The sequence below is a fragment of the Cnephaeus nilssonii genome (assembly GCF_951640355.1).
Source record: "Cnephaeus nilssonii genome assembly, chromosome: 15".
NCBI lineage: Eukaryota > Metazoa > Chordata > Mammalia > Chiroptera > Vespertilionidae > Cnephaeus > Cnephaeus nilssonii.
The window spans coordinates 55,838,785-55,858,267 of NC_137086.1; the positions used below are offsets into that span (position 1 = coordinate 55,838,785).

At 45.7% G+C, this 19,483-nt stretch overlaps 1 protein-coding gene across 1 annotated transcript; it reads right to left on the minus strand.

Moving 5' to 3' along the window:
• Positions 1–8,934: 8,934 nt before the first annotated feature.
• On the minus strand, positions 8,935–12,961 carry LOC307111949 (interleukin-36 beta-like; the record flags this gene model as incomplete). Its single annotated transcript, XM_079792225.1, has 3 exons — positions 8,935–9,156; positions 11,296–11,429; positions 12,895–12,961. The coding sequence occupies 3 exons, from the start codon at positions 12,959–12,961 to the stop codon at positions 8,935–8,937; spliced, it is 423 nt and encodes a 140-aa protein (XP_079648351.1).
• Between the last annotated feature and the right edge of the window lie 6,522 nt (positions 12,962–19,483).

A 19,483-nucleotide genomic window follows, 5' to 3' on the forward strand; every position in this document is an offset into this window, starting at 1 on the left:
CTACCACTCGTCATTTGTCACCAGGAAGGCCAGGGATAGGGGCAGAACTTCCAACCTGGCCATGGAGAATGGGCTTGAAGCCTGCAAGTGCATTCACAGATGTTTGGCAAAAGGAAAGAGGAAAGATGTCATGGTTTGTGACTTGGATAAACCTTCCCAATTTTCTATGTTTATCTTCTTAAAGGGGACTCGGTTCCCTCCCCAGTGGGGGAGGGAACATGTTGCAGATGAGAAAACAAGGGCCCAGAATCAGACTATTTTAGTTCATTTTCATCAGAGTGATATGTGCATGTTGTTTTAAAATCAGATAGAATTAAAAAACGCAAAACTACAAATAATAGAGCCCTGCCACACCTTCCCTGAGTTCCCACGCCCCCGAGGCCATGCTTGTCCTTCTTTAGCCCAATCCTCAGGTCCGTTGAGGAAAGGAACCCCAGGCACCTCCCAGCAAAGTCCCTCTCCTGTGGCCCTCGGTTTTTCTTCTTCTTGGCTATTTCCCTTTCTAACCCAAAGAAAGGGAAGAGCAATCAAATCTTCTAGGTATAAATATCAAAACATTTTTTCCCCTCTTCTGTAGTCACGACTTGAGCTTCTGCTGCATATACTCGCCTTTTCCACTGGGTATCTATCTGGTTCCCGAACAATGTCCCAGTCCAAGTGGCACAACTTTGTTGTCATTTTTCTCAGAATGTGGGGCGGGGGGTTGAGGGATGCTGTTTTGGCTCCGAGGAAGGTGTCCCCTTCTTGATACCCGGCCAGATGTTGGGGACAAAACTCGAGGAGAGGAGAGGCAGAGTTCTTAGGCACTGGGGTGAGGATCCGCACTCTCTGGGGCATGCTGGTCTCTCTGATTTTAGGAGGTGGGTGTGTAGCTGTTGAGAGAATGTGACCACCAGTGTTACTTGTCTCTCCTGTCACCAAGCACCACAGAGGGACCTGCGTTGTGCCCAAACTCTTTCCAGGTTGAATGTCTCATCACTTGACCCACTGATCCCTTGGAGCAAAACCCCATGGTCTAAGCCTTCTGCCCACCTCAGGCTTTTCCATGTGGAGTCACCAGAACTTCTGGGGTTCTCTCCCACCCACCCTGAGCATATCAGAGCTCTGAGTGGGGTGGGAATCTCCATTTGCTGCTTCCCAGGAGGGCACCCACACTCCATATAATCTCTGCTGGTGGAGGAAATGCTGGAGTCTCTATCTTCATAAACCTCCAGGACACCCCACACTTTCCAGGCACTGGCGATGCGGAAAGCTGCAGGCCAGGCTTCCGCCCTGGAGAACATGCCTCTCTCTTCTGGATTCCTAGCTTAGGGCTCTGAGTCCTCCTTCAAGGGCCAGGAGGCCCGCAGCGGTGGCCTGTGCTGAGCCCCGAGAAGCCAGGACCAGCAGGTGGAACACCTTCACCAGACACCTTCATATAGCCCTCGGATCACCCCCTCTCCCTTTCTTACCCCCCCTCCCCCGGCCCCAGGCAGCTGCCAGGACCAGACAGCACAGGGCCCAGGACCTGACTCAGGACGGTCCAACAAAACCTCCCTGTCATTTCCTACCTTTGTGCTTCCTGTTGGGGATTTCTTCCTTGAGTAGCTCTAAGGAGTCTGACCTGTGCTGCACTGTCACTGCCCACCCAAAGCCCCACCAGGAAGCCACTTTCCAGAAAGAGGAGCTTCCAAGTGTTTTTGTGGCTAAATGCTCAGAAGCCAAGCCTGAGACGGTCCGAGTACAGGAGGCCATGTCCACGGGAACTGGAGACGCTGATCCACACCAGGGTCTGGGCCTCTGAGCCCAAGCTCTGCTGTGCCTTTGACCTGTGCCACCATCAAAGGGATGGATGCTTCTCACTGGGCAGCAGGTTGCTGGGACTGTATGTGCTCCTCAAAACAGGGCTGGAGGCAGAGAAGACGGGCATCGAAGAAATTTGGCTCTGAAGTGGCCTTGGGCCCTCTGGGAGCAGACAGGCCCAGAGACACTGAGCTCTGAGAGAGGACAATGTCATCCCCTGACTTGTCTCTTGCTGTCCTGAGTGGGACAGGGAGGGCATGCTCATCCAGGGCAGGGACACGGCAAGTTCTCAGCAAGTGGACCCACTCACATTCTATGATGCTCACCTCCCAGCCCATCACAGAATAGTCTCTTCGGCCCTGTGGTTGAGTCAGAGGAGCTGGTGATTGGAAAGGCCTCGGGGTCCTCCCGTGGTCTCACAGGCTGAGAGAGCCCATGACTGCTGGTGGGTCTGCTTTCCATGTGTGTGCTCTCCCAGGCTTCATAGGTCTTCCTGAGCTTCATGTTCCACTCTGGAATAAGAGGAAAAGCTCCACTGAGAGACATCGTGGGCAGTGAGAGAGTAAACCCTCCCAGCCATTCACCGGCTAGACGGCAAGACACAGACACAGCCAGCAGCCCATCAACAGGAAGCAAGGCTTCTCCCAAGGACGGGCCACAAGTGCCATAACGTCTCCCTTCTTTGAGTGACTGCTGCTTTCTCAGTTTCTAAGAGACTTTGCTCTTTAAAACCATGGACTCTCCAAAATGTGGTGTTTGAATTATATCAGTTTGAATTGTGAGTCCCATAAACACATAAGAGCAGCCTCGATTCCACCCTGAGCACAGGTCCAGGCAGCGGTCTGGACACAGCCTTCTATGTCTGCCTCGCTTTGTGCCTTCCGAGAATACAGACCTGGGTCCTTTCACACTCTGACCTGATACGACCCTTTCCCACACATCCCCTCTGCTTTGGGCCCATTGAAACACTGCTTTAAATTGTGCCTAAACATTACCATTGCCCCAGTTCTGACAATAACTCTCTCTTCTTTTGTCTGGTGAGACAGCCACGGCTCCTGGGAGACAGTCCCCCTCATGGCAACCTGATGCTGTCAACCTGCAGAGCTATTCCTGGTGGTTTAGGCTGAGGGGCAGGGACAGGTGAGAATCAGTCATGGGACCTTAACAGTTGACCCTGACAGCAGATCCAAGCATATGTCGTGATATTCCAGATGAGTGGCCAGCGTTCATGTGGCTGCCCGGCTTATGTCCAGCCTCCCCCTTCACCAGTGTTCTTGTGCTGCTGTGCTCCATTGTCCTTTCAGGTGTCCTTTCAGGCTGTCCCCAATGCAAGGTCTCTCTGGAGTGGGACCCTGGCAGTGAGTTGAGAATAGTTTTTTGCCAGGTTAGTTGTTTAAGAGGAGGAGTAATAAATACACTGTCTTTCCCACTTGTGTTATAAACCAATTGAGGATTAAGACAAACTCTTGGGTTAGGGGGATAAAAGGGGGACATCTGCAATACTTTCAATGATAAAGATAAATTACTTTTTAAAAGATAAAGTCTAATATGTATTGTTGAATGATAAGTTTATCGTTGATAAAGCTGACATTGGAGAGTGTGGATTCCTTTCTGCAAACCAATGAAGCACAGAGTAAGACCATGAGACTCACTCACACCCAGTGACTGGCAGCAGGACTGTCGCGCCTCCTCGTGTGAGGATGAGCCTTGAGAACCTAGGTCGAAGAGGAGCAGAGCAGAATGCACACTTTCTTCCATTCATTTGGCTCCCGGCAGAAGGCAGGTAAGAAGGGCTGGGCCACACCACCCCAGGTTCCAATAACTAGGATGAGCACACAATGTATCACAGAGTGTGGCACCTGTGAGAGCAGGAGGATGATAGGTGTGCACCAGGGCATGTGGTCTTCCTTGCACTGGGTAGATGGGTGAGGGCGGAGAAGGCCAGGTGTATAACAGAAGGGGACATCAAGAGTGGGGAAGCACTCTTCTCCCTCTGGCAGTTTCCGTCAGAGGAGAACGGACATTAAAGAGGGCCACAAGACCCCTGGCCAGTGTTGCTAAGTGATTAGAGCATCAGCCCACTTACCAAAGACTGGTAGGTTTGATTCCCGATCAAGAGCATGTCCCTGGGTTGCATCCCTGCCCCTGGTCTGAGGAGTGTTGGAGGCAACCAAACAATGTGTCTCTCTCATGTCAATGTTTCTCTCTCTCACCCCCTCTTCTTTGCCCACCCCTTCCACTCTCTCTTAAAAAAAAAAATCAATGGAAAAAATATCATCAGGTGAGGATTAACAACAAGGAAAAAAGAGGGCCAAAGAGCTGCCTTCACAAGCTGAAGGACTTTGTGGACACTGGCGCTCCCTTCTCTGTGACATCAAGGCTTAGGAACAGGAAGGTAGGTTTTATTCCTAAGGAGGCTAGTCCTGCTAAGGAGGGTTGGCTGCCTGGGGAGGAGGTCAGATCCTCATTCATTCACTTACTGATCAATTTATTAATGAATAATTTATTTATTCAACATGTATTTATTAAACACAGACACTGTGTTAGGGGCTGGGATATAATGATGAACAAGACAACTGCTACTTTCTGGCAATCAAGAACTTTATAATAAAAGGAGGAAGTAAAGAAATATAAAGACAAATAAATGAATTCATTACAAGTTATGTGAAGGAAACAATAAAAAACTGGAGATAGAAATTTCAGGAGGTAGAGGAAGCAGCTTACTTCAGATATGGTGGTTAGAAAAGGCCTCTTGAGGGGGTGACATATGAAGAAGTAACTTGAAGAAGCCAGAAAGGCAAATAATAAAAAGAAACCAATATAGGTAACAGGGATATATAAGAGCATGGCAGATGCAAAGGTCCTGGGGCTATAAGGAGCTTGGCATGTTCAAAAAAATGAATGGAGATGGATTATCATGACTGAAGATAGCAATAGAGGGAAAGAGTAAGCTGCAAAAGGGGTTGGAGGCAGAGATAGGGGATTTGCATTTCCTTCTCAGTGCAAGTGGAAGCTTTGGAGGAGTCTAAATGTTGGAATGATACAGTTAAATTTCCACTTACAGAGATAATCCTGGCTAATTCATGAAGAATGGATTTAACAGATAGATGGAGGAGTGGGTGGAGACAGCCAACCAGGATTCTAATTTACAGACTGGTGAGTGATGGCAGTTGCTCTATATGCAGTGGTGGGTGGCAGGAATATTGGAGAGAGATGGGTGGAGTTGAGGTGTATTTTGAAGATAAACCTCTTTAGGGAAAGGAGGATAGACTTGATGTGTTTCATGTAGGGCTTCAGGGAAAGGAGGAATCAAAGATGAGAGGTTTCTGTCTTGAGTAACTGGGTTTGGGAGTGGGCATGTTGGACAATTATTGAGGATACTACTTAGGACATATTCAATTTGCATGCTCTGGGACAACATAAATTGATATTCCAACAAGAGCCTTGGGCCAGATCAAATTTCCCCATCCATCAGGATAGTGTTCCATTCATGAGAACCAGTACTGTCATCCAGGGAGACAGCATAGAGGAGAGATGAGGCCTGAGGAACTTCAACTTTTGAAGTCACAGGAGGAGGAACTGGAGAAAAGGAATGGGAGGGAAAAGCCACTGGGGTTGGGGAACACTACGGGTGATGAGAGCCCCCAGAAGTGAGTATAAGAATGAGGCAGAGCGGCAGGCAGTGTCCAACACTGATTAAGATGAGGACAGCAGAATGTCCATGGGATTTGGCAACAGAAATGTCATTGGTGATGCTCAAAAAAATGTTTTGGCGGAGAAGTTAGAAGCCAAGACCAGAATATGCTGAGCAGTCAATGGCATACTAGTACTCAGAGGCATACAAATTACAGTAACGACAAGATATTCTACATACACTGGATGAACAATGGTTTTTAATTTAAAAATAGGTTTTGGTCAGGGAAGGAAGGATAAACACATCGTTGGGAGTATAACTTGTAAAAGCCACATCAAAAGGCAGGTTGCCAGTATCTGTTGAAAATAAAAGAAGCACAATATTTTTTGAGAAACTTATGTAAGAGGCAATAGTTGGCACTTAAGGGAAGTAAATAGGCATAAAAGACACAATCTCTGTTCTCTATATACCTAGAATTTGGTTGAGGAGAAGAGAGCAAAGGGGCCAAGACAAGAAGAAAAATTTGAGCACAAAGTCTAGCAAAAGAAATGTCACATGAGAAGGCAAAATGTTATGGACCTTAAAGGAGACCAGATACTGCATTTGGTTGGGGAGATGAGGAAAGGTCTCTCAACACTTCAGACATGTAGGATGTTAGAGACATGGGCAGTGAGATACACAGGGATGAACGTGTCTGAGATGTTTGCATGAGAGGAGGTGTTGGGGGAGGAAAGCCGATGTGCTGGAAGTAACTAGTAGAGGAAAGAAGCTCACTCTGAATCTGTCTCAGCCTCAGTTTACACCAGAAAGCAGAGCCTGAGACAAGGCTTGCATGCAGGGTGATGAGAAGCGAACAGGAGTAGGGGCTAGGAAAACGGAAGCAGGAATACTAGGACAGCCAACAATAGGATGTGTCCTTGGGCTCAGCACTGCCATGGGCAGCTATGACCAAGTCCTGCTGGGACCCTCTGAGGACCATGTAGATATAATGCATCTCAGAACTGTCCACCAAGTGATGGGGGGTGTAGCATTTCCCACCCACTCCCATCCTCCACTGGTGAAGGTTTCCTCTGGAGCGGCTCCCTCTTACTTCCAGGTGTATGCATGCGTGAATATTGAGCAGGTCCCTGCAAGTGTCCTCCCCCAGGTGTCCTAGGCACTCCAGAGTAGGCTGGTGCAGCAGAGATGACTTCTCAAAGCACAGCAGTGACTGAGGAAAAGGCAGGCTAGCAGGGTGTAAGGTGGGGTTCAAGGGATATCACCAACAATCCTGGGCAGTGAAGCAACAGGAGGTAATGCCAGAAGGACAGGTCTTAGAACAGATTATGCCTGGCTGAGAAATGCAAACTTAGTTAGCAATCGGTACTCATTGCAAAACCTGATGATCATACTTGTCATGTGCAAAGAAAGGCAGGGTATCCTGAGAAGAGAGCCCAATGCACTCACATTTATGTCCAGGATATTATAGTAAATTGCAGTTTACATGTGATTGGTGACGTGAATTTATAGATTTCATTACAAGCTTTAACTAAGGTCACCCTCACAAAATGGACAATGGGCTTAAAAACATCCCAATAAAGAAACTGTTGATTGAAGGTTCTACTAAAATTCCAAAAAATAACAAGAAAATGTCATAGCTGACCTACTTCCAGCCACTTTAGAAAGTAAAAACAAGGAGTTTCAAGAAGTTGCCTGAAAAATAATTCAAACTGATATAAGTGATTCTTTGAAACATAGATTGATTTGCATTCATATTGTTAATTTGCATTCATATGTTAACAATTCATCTTTAACCAAAGTATATACTATGTGTCAAATTATTAACTAATGGTATTAAGAATTCATTATGAGTATAACATGTAAAATTTTTATTTCATATTTATCTTATTCTTTATATTTCTCTTTGGGAGTAAATTTCCAATATTTATAATGAACATGTATAAAATTAATAAATAATATTTGTATTGAAAGAGTGGTATGAACAAAAATGTTTGCAATTCACATCTCTAGGCCATGGGTTGGCTGGAGGAACAGGAGAGGGTTGTCAACATTTGGGATGTTGACTTAACTGGATGTGAAAAGCCATGGCCAGGTGGCTTTCTGGTTCAAAAGCTTGGAGAAAGAGCTGACGCACAAATTAAAACACAAGAAATAATAATTTTGAAATTATGAGGGGAAGCCAGGGAAAACTTAACTGTAGTAGTCAAATTCCACTGAGTCTCCATTCCCATCTGCTTTTATTTACTAGAATACACAATTGCCTTTTAGGAATGCAAACAGACATATCAAAGGTAATTGTTTAGTAAACAGTAAGATTATCAGGTTGGGGGAGTTTGCATTAGTCCATTGAGTCAGCAGTAGGTCATAAAATGGAAATTCACTCTGTGAATATCAAAGGAGCCCAGGTCATCCTTCTGAGGGACTTCTCGCATTTATATTAATTACTGTTGATCTTGGTTTCCAGCAACTGGACTTGACAACAAAGTGGATAATAGCACAAGATCAGGAAAGAATAAAAAGTGACTCTCAGCTTTGATAATGGAATAACAATCTATTGGGAGGCATGTGTGCCAGTGAATGTCTAGAGGAGGTGGCTTTGGTTGCTGAGCATGAGGTGAACTGTGGATGGACATCAGTGCTTGGTGGGCTCTCCTTTTTTTTTTTTTTTTTTTTTTTACTTTTAATGCATTTATTCTTGAATTTTTTTAAAAAAATCATTTTATTGTTTAAAGTCTTACAAATAGTAGTGGATATGTATTTGTTTCCCCATTGACCTTTCCCCAGCCTCCCCTACCCTCTGGCACATGCCCTCAACCCCCAACCCCCAGTGTTTTGTGTCCATTGGTTATGCTTATATGCATGCATACAAGTCTTTTGGTTGATCTCTTATCCCCCCACCCTTCCCAGATTTCCCACTGTAGTTTGACAGTCTGTTCGATGCTTCTCTGCCTCTGTATCTATTTTTGTTCATCAGTTTATAATGTTCTTTGTTATCCATAAATGAGTGAGATCATGTGGTATTTTTCTTTCACTGACTGGCTGATTTCACTTAGCATAATGCTCTCCAGGTCCATTCATGCTGTTGCAAATGGTAAAAATTCCTTCTTTTTTATAGCAGTGTAGTATTCCATTGTGTAGATGTACCACAGTTTTTTAATCCACTCATCTGCTGATGGGCATTTAGGCTGTTTCCAAATCTTAGCTATTGTAAATTATGCTGCTATGAACATAGGGGTGCATATATCCTTTCTGATTGGTGTTTCTGTTTTCTTGGGATATAGTCCTAGAAGGGGTAGTACTGGGTCAAATGGCAGTTCCATTTTTAATTTTTTGAGGAAATGCCATACTGTTTTCCACAGTGGCTGCACCAGTCTGCATTCCCACCAGCAGTGAAGGAGGGTTCCTTTTTCTCCACATCCTCTCTAGCACTTGTCGTTTGTTGATTTGTTGATGACAGCCATTCTGACAGGTATGAGGTGGACCACGACCTAGAGGTTCTCTGTCCCAGAATCAGCCTCTCACAGCCCAGGCTGCAAAGATGTGAAATAGAAGTTGGTGTTGTAAGTTTTTCCCCTGTCCTTGGTGAGGGTGACAGGCTGTCTCGCCTGAGAGGAAGTAGCTATGAACCAGCCAAGGTAGGCGACGGACTGGAAGATGGAGGTGGAGCCATCTTTGCCGTGCAGAAAGAGAAAGGACTTCTTCGCCTCCTTCTCCTCGTACAGTTTCATTAGGCTTTCCTCCTAGGAGCAGAAAGAGGCCTATTAGAGAGGATTACTGGGAGGAGGGAGCTCAACTAACTCAGCCTCAGGAGTGATTGCTTTCCCCACAGGGAGGAAAATGGGCTGATGAGATGAGGGTGCCCAAGTGTCAACACAGGCAATGCTTCAGTTCCCAACAGATTGGCTCCCCCTGAGATCCCACAGCACCAGGTACTTCTGATTGTTTGAGACAACACCATCTTTCCCAGAACAGAGTGGGCCTCATTGTGTCGTAGGTGCTCCTGCTAGGCACCCATCTACAGGTTCAGACCAGTCTCACGAGATTCCCAGTCTCCAGTGGGTTTGCACATTGCAGCATCCATCATAGCAGAAGAATGAGTTTCATGACCATAAATGCTGCTTTCAGTGCATGGACCACAGGCATGAAATCTGCAGAATCTGCCCTTCCCTCTTCTGTGTGTGGTGGCCTGAGCTCACATGGGAGTGCCCCGACATCTCCAAGGGTTTCTGGGAGGCAGTTAAAGAGAACGAGGGACCCAAACCACTATGCTCAATTAATATTTGACAAAGGAGGCATGAACATACAATGGAATAAAGACAGTCTCTTCAATAAATGGTGTTGGGAAAATTGGACAGATACATGCAAAAAAATGAAGCTTGATCACCAACTTACGCCATACACAAAAATAAACTCAAAATGGATACAGGACTTAAACATAAGACGGGAAACCATAAAAATACTAGAGCTATCCACAGGCAGCAAAATGTCAGACATATGCCAAAAGAAATTCTTCACTGACACTGCCCCTAGGGCAATGGAAGCTAAAGAGAAAATTAACAAATGGGACTACATCAAAATAAAAAGCTTTTTCACAGCAAAAGAAACCATCAACAAAACAACAAGAAGGCCCACTGCATGGGAGAACATATTTGCAAATGGCATCACTGATAAAGGTTTAATCTCCAACATCTACAGGCAGCTTATACAACTTAATAAAAGGAAGATAAATGATCCAATAAAAAAAATGGGCAACAGACCTAAATAGAATCTTTTCAAAAGAAGACAGAAGGAAGGCCAAGAGACACATGAAAACATGCTCAACGTCACTAATTATCCGAGAGATGCAAATCAAAACAACAATGCGGTACCATCTCACACCTGTCAGAATGGCTATCATCAACAAATCAACAAACGACAAGTGTTGGCGAGGATGCGGAGAAAAAGGAACCCTCGTGCACTGCTGGTGGGATTGCAGACTGGTGCAGCCACTGTGGAGAACAGTATGGAGTTTCCTCAAAAAACTGAAAATGGAACTCCCATTTGACCCAGTAATCCCACTCCTGGGAATATATCCGAAGAAACTAGAAACACCAATTAGAAAGGATATATGCACCCCTATGTTCATAGCAGCGCAATTCACCATAGCTAAGATTTGGAAACAGCCTAGGTGCCCGTCAGCAGATGACTGGATCAGAAAACTGTGGTACATCTACACAATGGAATACTATGCTGCCATAAAAAAAGAAGGAATTCTCATCATTTGCAGCAACCTGGGAGGAATTGGAGAACATTATGTTAAGTGAAATAAGTCAGTCAATGAAAGAAAAATACCACATGATCTCACTCACTTATGGATAATAAAGAACATTATAAACTTGAACAAAAAGATAGATACAGAGACAGTAAAGCATCAAACAGACTGTCAAATTACAAGGGGAAGGTTAGGGAGAGGTGGGGGAGATAAGAGATCAATCAAAGGACTTGTATGCATGCATATAAGCATAACCAATGGATGCAAAACTCTGGGGGGTGGGGGCATATATGGGAGTGGGGTGTGGGGAGGGCAATGGTAAGATATGTACACATATAATACCTTAATAAAAAAATTGAAAAAAAAAAAGAGAACGAGGAATGGAGAAGCTGCAGTCCTGGCCTTCCTGAAATATCTTTGTGGTGTCCTTCCTGGCATTCAGAGAATGCTCTGACATTAAAGTAAGTGTTACACCCATTTCAAAGGGAGCAGGTATTGGCTTGGGGACTAAGTCAGGTTTCCTTACAATGAATAATCCAGGGTTGAAAAAATGTTATTTTTACTCAGTAATATATTAAATTAAATAAAAAGTCACAGTACTTTTCTCATTAGCTGCACAACCACTCACCTTAAGCTGCAAAGTAGGCTGGCCGTTAATTTCTGCACAGAACAGACAGAGATCTTCCTTGACTCCCAGGTATATTGGATTGCCTTTTTCATTAGAGATGTTCGGGTCTGTGCATGGCACTGAGAAAATAGTAGCTGGAAATAGGGACATGGAAACAGGCATCAGCTCCAGGAGGCAGAAAGGCCGGTCCTGCCAACACTGGGTTGCTCTTCCCAGCCTGGTGCTGACCAGCCAGGTCTTCCCAGAAGGTTCCCCCAATTAGCCAGGGGGTAGAAATGCTCCATCATAGATGGGTGGTAGAAACCCATTTCTTTTTTCCTTCTTTCCTATCAGAGCCCAGTTTCCCCAAAATAAAAATAAAATTCCCCACCACACTTCAGCTAACTTTGACCAGACCTTAAGTTGTAGCCCATGAGCTCTAAATGGAACTGTAGTGTGGGATTTCCAAGAATGTTCTTTAAGGGGAGCTCACTCAGCTTGAAGGAGCACCTTTTTTTGTTAATCCTCACCTAAGGGTATCTTCCAATTAATTTTTGAGAGGGTGGGAGGGAGGAGAGAAACATCAATGTGAGAGAGACACATAGATTGGGTGCCTCCCACACATGCCCTGACCAAGGCCGGAGATCGAGCCTGCAACTGAGGTACATGTCCTTGACCTGAATCAAATCTGGGACCCTTCAGTCAGTGGACCGACTCACTATCCACTGAGCCAAATGGGCTAGGGCTGAGCTCCTTCTATATATCCTGTGTCTTCCTAGACTTAGGTGACGGTTGGTGGTGTGACCTTGAGATTCATAAGGCACCATGGGCTCATCACACTGGCCTCAGCCATCTGCTCAGGCTTCTTTCACATGATGTAAGTATGAGAAGAAGGGGAAATGGAGACAGGTTGTGTAGTAATTGCTTCCGTGGAATTTGGCTATGGTTGGCATATAGCATGGGGCGTTGTATATAGGAAAACAGAACGATGATAGGAATGAAATGTGGGCATCAAGAACTTTATAGTATTAAGCTTGGAAATATTATATCAGAGCATGTTTATAAGTGACAGAAAGGACCCAATAAATAGATAGACAAAGGTGGGATATGCAGGGAACTGAGGGATGGGATCAAACACTGAATCCCAGGGGGAGGGAAAGAGCTGAGTTGCACTGACTTCTTCCCACAGCTTCATTGAGGCATGATTGACCCTTGATAGGAGGAAAAAATAGTCTCCTATTACCAGTAGAGAGGACACCAAGTTAGAAGGATGTGCAGTTTGGTGTTGGAAAGTGAATGAATTTAATCTGAGGACATGGGTAGCAATGGATGAAATGTAAAGAAGAGAAGCTCCAAGGAAAAGGTTGGCTGTTGACTGAATGGACAACCCTGTCTTGTTGAAGACATTTTCTTTGGGTAAGGAGAACTGCCCATCTCTCACTCCTCATTTCTAGGTACAGGGTTTCCTTTGCAGAAGGGAACCACCTTGTCCTTTCTTGCCCTTCTGTGGACACTGAGCTGGTGCCCAGAAGTAGGAGAGGCCACAGCCGAGCTCATACAAGGTCAGCCCCATCCCCAGTGGAGCTGGTATCCCTTTAAGAGGCAAACATTGTAACTCACCAGGTTTGACATTGGCGTCCTCAGAAGGAACTGCGATTAAAGACTTTCCCTCCAGCACCCACACCATCTGTAGACTATCACGAATACTATAGGTTCCTGGATGTCCTATCTCTGCCAGGTGATGGGGGGAAAGTACAAAGCACACATGAGGTTGCTATCAACTTCAGGACTTGGGCTGCATCCTGTAATACAGTGGTTTCCCCACCCCCACCCCTTCCTATTCACTGTTTTACTTCCCTCGATTTCAGTTACCCACACTCAACTGTGGTCTGACAATATTAAAAGGAAAATTGCAGAAATAAATAATTCATAAGTTTTAAAACGCATACAATTCTAAAGTTGTGATGGGACCTTACATCACCCACTCCATCCCACCTGGGATGTGAATTGTCCCTTTGTCCAGCATGTCCTTGCTGTATATAGTCCCACCCAGGAGACACTCGATAACCGTCTGAGTTATCAGATCTACTCTTGTGGTATCACAGTGCTTGTGTTCCAGTCACCCTTATTTTACTTAACAATGGCCTCAAAGTATAAGAGTAGTGATGCTGGCAATTCAGATGTGTCAAAGAATAGCCGTAAAGTGCTTCCGTTTAGTGAAAAGGCATGTGATGTATAGGAAACAACTACATATATATGGGATTTGGTACTATATGTGGGTTCAGGCATCTGCTGAGGATCTCAAAACATATCTCCCTCAGATTGGGGGGGGCGGGGAAGCGACTGTACTGGCTTATGAATTTCTAGGGTAGATTTACTGTGCTAAGAGTGGCAATAAGGAGAAAGGGAGTGGCTGTTTTGTGGATCAAAGTGTCTGAAATCATGGTCCCCAAAGATTTTCAAGGGTTATCAGTAACTAGTCCTTTTCCGATTGACAGTCTCTGAGCACTAATGTGTGTGTGTGTGTGTGTGTGTGTGTGTGTGTGTGTGTGTGTGTATATATATATATATATATATATATATATATATATATATATATATATAAATTGGTCATCAGTATGTTGTTTGTTTTTTTCTTTGCCCTCTTTATCAAACTAAGTAAACAATTCTAAACACACATAAGATGAGAACTAAATGCTCTGAGATTTTCAAGTGCAGCTTTCATGATGTGAGTATTTCAGCAAATACATCTGTAGCTGAGCAAATGAAAGGACCTGGTGCCCTATTGTCCCTGGTGAGGTCGATGTAGACAGCCATGCTGGTTTGTAATTTGCCACTTACTTCCTGTGGTGGCCACGCTGCCTTTAGGTTTTCCAAGAAGATAAGGCAGATCAGATGGTGGTGAGGAGGTTGTCATCATCTGGCCTTGTGAAGGAAGGAGGGGAAAAGAAACACATTATTCATTGCCCTGCCCTCCCCCTGGAAATGTATGTAAAAATTGTTTGGAGGAAGCTGCCTTGAGATCCTGTCCCAGCCGCACATGTAAGACTGAGGATGGGAAGAGCATGTTCCCAGGACAGACAACCCCAAGTAGAAGCTCCCATTTCTGTCGGGACTGGATAGTCCTGGATCTCTAGACAGTGATGGCCTTGGGGTACTCTCCACCCATCACATCTGGGGTTGCTAGGAGGTTCCAGAGTACCCCCAGACACCTACTAGGATGAGTTTCTGGGTTTAGAGAGGGTGTGTTCATCTCTGTTTAGCCCTCCACAGCTGGTAAGTCACCACTTCTCCTGACTTCAAGTTTGAGCATCCTAAGTAACTGCAGCAAGCCTGTCTCTCTGCCCCCATCTCCCCCTGCTCCCCATCCAAACAGGCATCTCTAAGGACCCTGCCATGGACATCCTCAGGCTCCAAGTCATAGGACACCTGTCTCTGGGCTTCTGGTCAGGGCAGCAGGAAGAATTCCCCACAGTGAGAAGCAGTTATTCACCACCCTCCCTGCCTCAGGACCCTCAGTGCCTGATTCTACAGTTATCCTTAGAGGGGGAGTAGGCAGCCACTCACACTTGTGGAAGCACCCCAACTCCTCTGATGCCCTGAGCCTTCAACCCCGGGCCCCTCAGCCCCAGGGGCTCCTCAAGGCTAGACACAGGGCCATGAGAGAGCTGCCCACAATGTGGCTTACCTTTGCTCAAAGAGATGCTCTTGTCCCTGGGCCAAAGCAACCTTAGGCTCCACCGAATGCAAGGGCTCCTCTAAGAAAGCTGATCAGGACTCCTGGCCTTCTAATGAGCATTTAAGGGCTGGGTCACTTCCTGGTCTGGGTGTGCCCACAAGGCTGGTCTGGCACAGAGGTCCCGTGAGTGTCACTGGGTGACTGGGAGGCAACACAGGTGTGGCCATTCTGGGGTCGAGAGAGACCAAAGCAGATCAGAAGCCAGGAAACAATGGTGAAGAAACACGGATGAGGCCAGTGCTTTGTGATTGAAAATTCCTTGGGATTGCCCTGGGGACAGAGGTGTGATTTATGTCACTGACTGAGCCACACCTCATTCACAACTTTCAGGAGTTTTATACAACCAAATATCCAGAGCTTATTCCATGTTGATAAGCTAAGAGAAGTACCTGATTAATCATTTAATCCTCACAACAACACTTGAGGGGCTATTAATATTTATTTTTTACTAGAGGCCCAGTGTGTGAAATCCCAGAAACCTGCTGCACTTCAAGACCTGCCACGCCTCAAACCCATCAATGCACCTCCTGGTGACCAGTCGTTTGGTCATTAGGGCATTATGGCCACTGGCCTTTTATAATATAGATGCAAAAAACAGAGACCCTGAGAGATGACAAAACTTACCCAAAATCACAAGGCCAAGTTACAAGCCGGATGTCTCTGTTCTTAACCACTGCGTGATGTTTCCAGCAGCTGAGACACCAGCCTGTGACCCATGGTGGGTGCTGAAATCTGGACTATGTCCAACGCAGGGGATTCATGGGCTGGAGGGACTTGGGAGGCCTGTGGCTTCCCAGCTCTGACTAGGGATCAGACTCGGCCTCAGCAATGGCATAGAAGGGAATCATTACCCTTGAAGCCCAATATTGTCGGTCAGCCCTAAATGTTAAAAAATCTTACTCGTTCTCTGCCAAAATTTGCCTCCATGTAAACTCACAACCACTGGCTTTGGTTCTGTTCTCTGAAATCCACTGTTAACTCTCTCCCCCAGAGTACTGCCATAGCCCCTCCCTGGTCTCCCTGCCTCTGTTCTCACCCGCAGAGTGAAATGTCTACCCGCCAAGATCAGGGTCAAAGGTATAACGTGGTCCTATCACTCCCCTGTCAGAACTCTCGAATGGCTTCATCACACCCAGAGTAGTAACTGAAGCCCTCAGCATAACCCACCTCCGCCCCTGCCCCTTTGACTCCCTGCTCCAGCTGTGCTATCATCATACTATTGTCTGTATCTATCTGTCATACCTCTATATTTATTTCTTGCTTAATCCCTTTACCTTTTTTCACCAAGTCCCTCCCCTCTGACAGCTGTCAGTCTGTTCTGTGTATCTATGCTTCAGTTTCTATTTTGTTTGTTAAATTGTTTTGTTGATTAGATTCCACATATAAGTGAGATCATATGGTATTTGTCTTTTTTTTTACTGGCTTATTTCACTTAGAGTAATAATTTCCAGGTGCATCCATGCTGTCACAAATGGTAAGACTTTCTTCATTTTTATGGCCGAGTAGTATTCTAAGATGTAAATGTATCACAGCTTTTTTACCTACTCATCTACTGATGGGCACTTGGGCTGTTTCCAGATCTTGGCTACTGTAAATAATGCTGCAATGAACATAGTGGTGCATATATTCCTTTGAATTAGTGTTTTGTGTTTCAGATATATCCCTAAAAGTGGGATCCCTGAGTCAAAAGATAGTTCCATTAACAAAATGGCGTTGTTGTTTTTTTAGAGAGAAACATCAGTGTGAGAAACATCTATCAGTTGCCTTCCACACATGCCACACTTGTTGATGTTGATTTGTTGGTGATAACCATTCTCACAGGCATGAGGTGATATAAACTTTTGTACAGCAAAAGAAACCATCAACAAAATAAAAACTAATCCCACTGCATGGGCGAATATGATACATCTGATAAGAGGTTCATTTACAAAAAATATAAAAACTTATACAACTCAACATCAAGAAGACAAACAACACAATTTAAAAAAAAAAAACAAACAGGCAAAGGATCTGAATAGACACTTCTCCAAAGAGAACATACAGATAGCCAATAGACACATGAAAAGATGTTCAGCATCACTAATCATCAGAGAGATGCAAATTAAAATGCACGTATGAGGTATGATCTTATCACCTACATGCCAACTCCATTGGACTAGGGCACTTGTCTGTCTTATTAACTATGTGCTTTGTATCAGTAATGGTGTCTGGTACATTATTAGAATTCATTAATATTTGTTGACTATACAAAGGACTGAATGAAGTGTTCCCATGAAAAATAGGAAAACTGGGAGGATAAAAAGGGAGTTGTGGTAGGGGACTAGAGATGCTCTTCCACCCCATGTCAGGGCTAAAGTGCCCTGGGAGAACCTCTCAGATAAGTAGGGGAGACTAGCTGCTTTGTTACCAACTGGAGAGAACTCTGGGCCCACCTTGGCTCCTTGGCCAATGCCAGGTGTGAGGAAAGACTTCTGGGAAGAACTTGACATGGTTCCAGCCTTGTACCCATGAGGCCATATACCTCAGTTGGTCCAAGAGCACCCACATCGGTGCCCATCACTCCGATGTACTTATTAATAGAGCCCCTTCCACTCTCCTCCGTGTCCACAACTCTAGGGAAATTACTGACAATGGAAAGGCAGAAGAGATGCAGTTCTACAATTTTGTAGGAACCCTGAAATATGAAAGCTCAGGGAATGTAGTGCTGTCGCCAGGAAGAAATATAATCTCTGACACCAACATGGTCACTCAGAGGCTGGAGGCAGATCTCAGCAGAGAGGGAGGAGGTTGGGACAATGCCTGTGGGCCCTGGGCCCAGTACTGTGTTTGGAAAAATAGTAGCCCAACATCTTTCTTCACATCTTGGGGACAAGTAGAAATGTGAAGGAAAACTACATGGGTTAAATGTCTGAGGAACCACATTGGAGAGAACAAAGTTCACTGATATGTGGGCAGGACCCATGATCCATCAAAAGTTAGCCGAAACCGGTTTGGCTCAGTGGATAGAGTGTCAGCCTGCAGACTGAAAGGTCCCAGGTTCGATTCCGGTCAAGGGCACGTACCTTGGTTGCGGGCACATCCCCAGTGGGAGGTATGAAGGAGGCAGCTGATTGATGTTTCTCTCTCATCGATGTTTCTAACTCTCTATCCCTCTCCCTTCCTCTCTGTAAAAAATCAATAAAATATATATATATTTTTAAAAGTTAGACAAGATAAGTCTTCAAAATCAATATGCTCTCAATGGCTGGGAGGCACATGGAATTATAGCTTATGAGTTCCTGGAAAGCCCATGGCGATGTCAGAGGCCCCGCCAGGACAGGGTGATTACTTTTCAGTGAGCTGTGTGCCAGCATCATGCACTAAAGTGTGGAGTGTGATTTCTAATCATGAGACTCTATTTGTACCACCCCTCCCAGTAAAGTAGTGAGGCCTGCAGAAACCTGAGTTTGGGAAGATACCACCTTCCCAGCAATCCTTGCTCAGGGTGTATGACAAGTCATGGCCGCTGCAGCTGACATTCTCCACACAGAAAGCCTCACTGAGCCTCAGGCAGCAGGTACCCGCGGGCACCAGTGCGTGGAGCAGCCCTCACAAGGCAGAACCTCCTTCCTTTCCCACATGTGTAAAGCTAATTCTTCATAACAAGCATTTCAATAGTTGCAAGTCTCTGTTATTTAAAAAATGCTTAAAGTGATAGGAGGGTCACAAACCAGGCCTGAGCAAGGAGGGCCGCCCACACCTTCAAGAGCAAAACCAGGAAGTGAGTCATCAGCATTGAATTTGAGGAAAGAAACTTTAGGGGACTGCCCCAGGGCCAAGGATTGGATGCTGATGCTGCAAAATGACGCATAGCAAAGTTATTCCTAGGAGCGAAGCCCTCAGCAGGTGAGGCAGGGGTGGACCTCCTGAGACTGTGCAGCTTCTGCCGCTCCTGGTCCAGAAGCAGTATATTATCTGCCAGCCTCACACCAGGAAAAAACAGCCCAGGGTACAGTCCTCCAGCTCCTTAGAGGAGGTGTGCAAGCTGCTTCTCCACTCCAGGGTGTCTCACCTGGCAAGGCCAGCTCCTGGCACCCTGCTCATGTGGACCCTCGATCATTTCTCTAGATTTGCAGTGAAGGGAGCCTGGCTCAATGCTCCAGGGATCTGAGCTAGCAGATGCGCAGTGTGTCTTCCAGGTAGGAAGCTGGAGCAATGCTGTCAGAGTTCACTGCCCCTGCAGTGTGCCCAGCCCCTGTCAGCCTCACCACTCCGGGGCTGCTGAACCAAGGGGAGAGGGACTGGTGGGTAAGTGTCCCAGCCTCCCCTCCTCTGGTGAGACCATGCCAGGGTTTCTCAGAGGGTTCCTTGCCCCAGTTGCCCACAGCCCTGACCAGCACTAGAATTCCTTCATTGGCTTTCTTGAGATCCTCTCCTAAATGAGTTCCCTGGTTTATCTTGGGGACAATTCACACTAAGGTAGCAGTTTAG